Here is a 2,232-nt window from a genome sequence, read left to right on the forward strand (position 1 = left end):
TCAGCCTCCCAGATAGCTGGGACTACAGGCACACCACCATGGCCATCTAATTTTTTAAATTTTTTGTAGAGATGGGGTCTCGCTATGTTGCTCAGGCTGGTGTCAAACTTCTGGCCTCAAGTGATCCACGTGCCTCAGCCTCTCAAACTGCTAGGATTGCAGGTGTTAAAACACTGTGCCTGGCCTCCTCAGTCTTATTACCTTATTCACCTGTTTTTACCTTGGCTATATTTTTATCATTTAGAGTAGGATATACTTATTAAGCCAGTTATACTCCAATAAACTTGTGAATGAAAAAATGTCAGAGAATTAAGAACAAGTAATGGAGTCATTATTTCACTGATTCTTATCCAATGTCAGGAAAATCATGTCCCTAAAACAGCAATTCTGCCTGATAAATTCTTTCCATGTCTAAACAGAAACAGCAAGAAAAGTGAATTTATGGGAAGCCTATGATACTTTACTAGACATTGTGTGCTTTTAATAGTTCAACACTGGTAATATTTGATAATCAAGAGTAAATAGGCTAACATTTAAAAATGTATACTTTAATAAGTATAAAGTATATAAACAATTAATTAGGTAAGCTTGTGGAGAAGCTGACCAAGATACATAAATTAGGAGATACAAATGTCCATTTAAATTTTCTATATCTCTTTTTTTACAGAATATCTATTAAAGTTGCTTAATATACAATTTCTCATTTTTCATTTTAGAAGTTATTTATTGTAAAGATAATTCTTTTGTCTGATGACAAACAGCAGCCACAGTGATTACTCTGGACCTCCACGCTGAAAAAGAAAAAATAAAGCAGTATGATTAGATATTAAATTGACACAGTAAATGTTTTCATGGCCACTTTACACAATTTTGAGCAAATAATCTTTAGTTTTTTAAAAATAATTTTGGGTTTTTCCTACCTTTTGGGTACTCATATCGATTGTTATAAACATAGTTTCAGACTGGAAGGGACTCAAGGTTGACCTAAATCGGAGGTCCTCAAATTTCTTGGTCTCAGAAGCTCTTTACACTCTGAAAAATTATTGAGGACCCAAGGAGCTGTTTTTCATGTATATCTACTGTTATTGATATATCATGCACATTTACTGAGGGCTCTGATTATGGTTTGTTTCTCACAGCCCTGGCCTACCTGATGATCTGTCTTAGCTATGACCACAACTTGACAAGACAATGGGAAGAACATGTAAATCAGCAAATGAAATTCCAAAGCTAAAATGTTACGGTGTTTTGCACAGTCTTATGATAAAGCACAACAACATACTTGGATAAATTCAATTTCTTCTTGAGACACAAGTTTCCTTCTATATTTCTGAGGCAATGTTTTTATTATTTCTGCAGTGTCTGGTGGACCCTGATACATCAGCAAATCTGGTGATTTACTTCCCTTAGAATGCTGAGAAATTGCAGAAGAGTGAGACGGTAGCCCTGCTGATCTCAAAACTTCTGATACTGAAATTAAAAATAAAAAAACGTAATTAGAGAAATTGTTCAGGTGTCTTAAAATACTATTTTGAGTTATCTACTATTGAATAAGCAAGTCATTCTTGAAATCAAGTAATTCTTCAAATAATTCTTGAAGTATTATAATTCTAAGAGATAAATACTGTAGAGTAACCCACCTGGCTATATATAATTTCATAAAGTTTTTTCTTTTTTTCCTGGAGATAGGGTCTTACTCTGTTGCCCAGGCTGGAGTACAGTGGTGTGATCATAGCTGACTGTAACCTCAAACTCCTGGGCTCAAGCAATCCTCCTATGTCACCCTCCCCAGTAGCTGGGGCACACCACCACGTCCAGCTAATTTTTGTATTTTTTGTAGAGACGGGGTCTCACTATATTGCTCAGGCTGATTTTGAACTCCTAGGCTCATGTGATCCTCCCACCTGGGCTTCCCAAAGTGCTAGGATTACAGGTGTGAGTCACCATGCCTGGCCCACAAAGTTGTTTTTAAAACAAATAAGGAAGTACAGTTTTGTGGGTTTTTTTAAATTTATTGATTTATTTTAGAGACAGGGTCTTGCTTTGTTGCCCAGGCTGTTCTCAAACTCCTAGACTCAAGTGATCATCTCGTCTCAGCCCCCTGAATAGCTAAGACTATAGGCACATGCAACTGTACCTGACTAGGAGGTAGTTTTAAATCAGTGAATTACTAAAATGAACAAGTTTGTAAAGCAATGAAATTTCTAGTTAGTGGAGTTCAACCCATATGGG

At 36.1% G+C, this 2,232-nt stretch overlaps 1 protein-coding gene across 1 annotated transcript; it reads right to left on the bottom strand.

Annotated features, from left to right (window-relative positions):
- Nucleotides 1-527: 527 nt before the first annotated feature.
- MRPS36 (mitochondrial ribosomal protein S36) lies at nt 528-1,947 on the bottom strand. The gene is made up of 3 exons (XM_012664499.1): nt 1,932-1,947; nt 1,283-1,470; nt 528-791 (listed from the first exon to the last, which is right to left on the bottom strand). Exons 1-3 carry the CDS (start codon nt 1,945-1,947, stop codon nt 774-776), a joined length of 222 nt encoding a protein of 73 aa, XP_012519953.1. The 3' UTR covers nt 528-773.
- Between the last annotated feature and the right edge of the window lie 285 nt (nt 1,948-2,232).

The sequence above is a fragment of the Propithecus coquereli genome, unplaced genomic scaffold (genome assembly GCF_000956105.1).
Source record: "Propithecus coquereli isolate 6110/MARCELLA unplaced genomic scaffold, Pcoq_1.0 Scaffold9, whole genome shotgun sequence".
NCBI classification, from domain to species: Eukaryota; Metazoa; Chordata; class Mammalia; order Primates; family Indriidae; genus Propithecus; species Propithecus coquereli.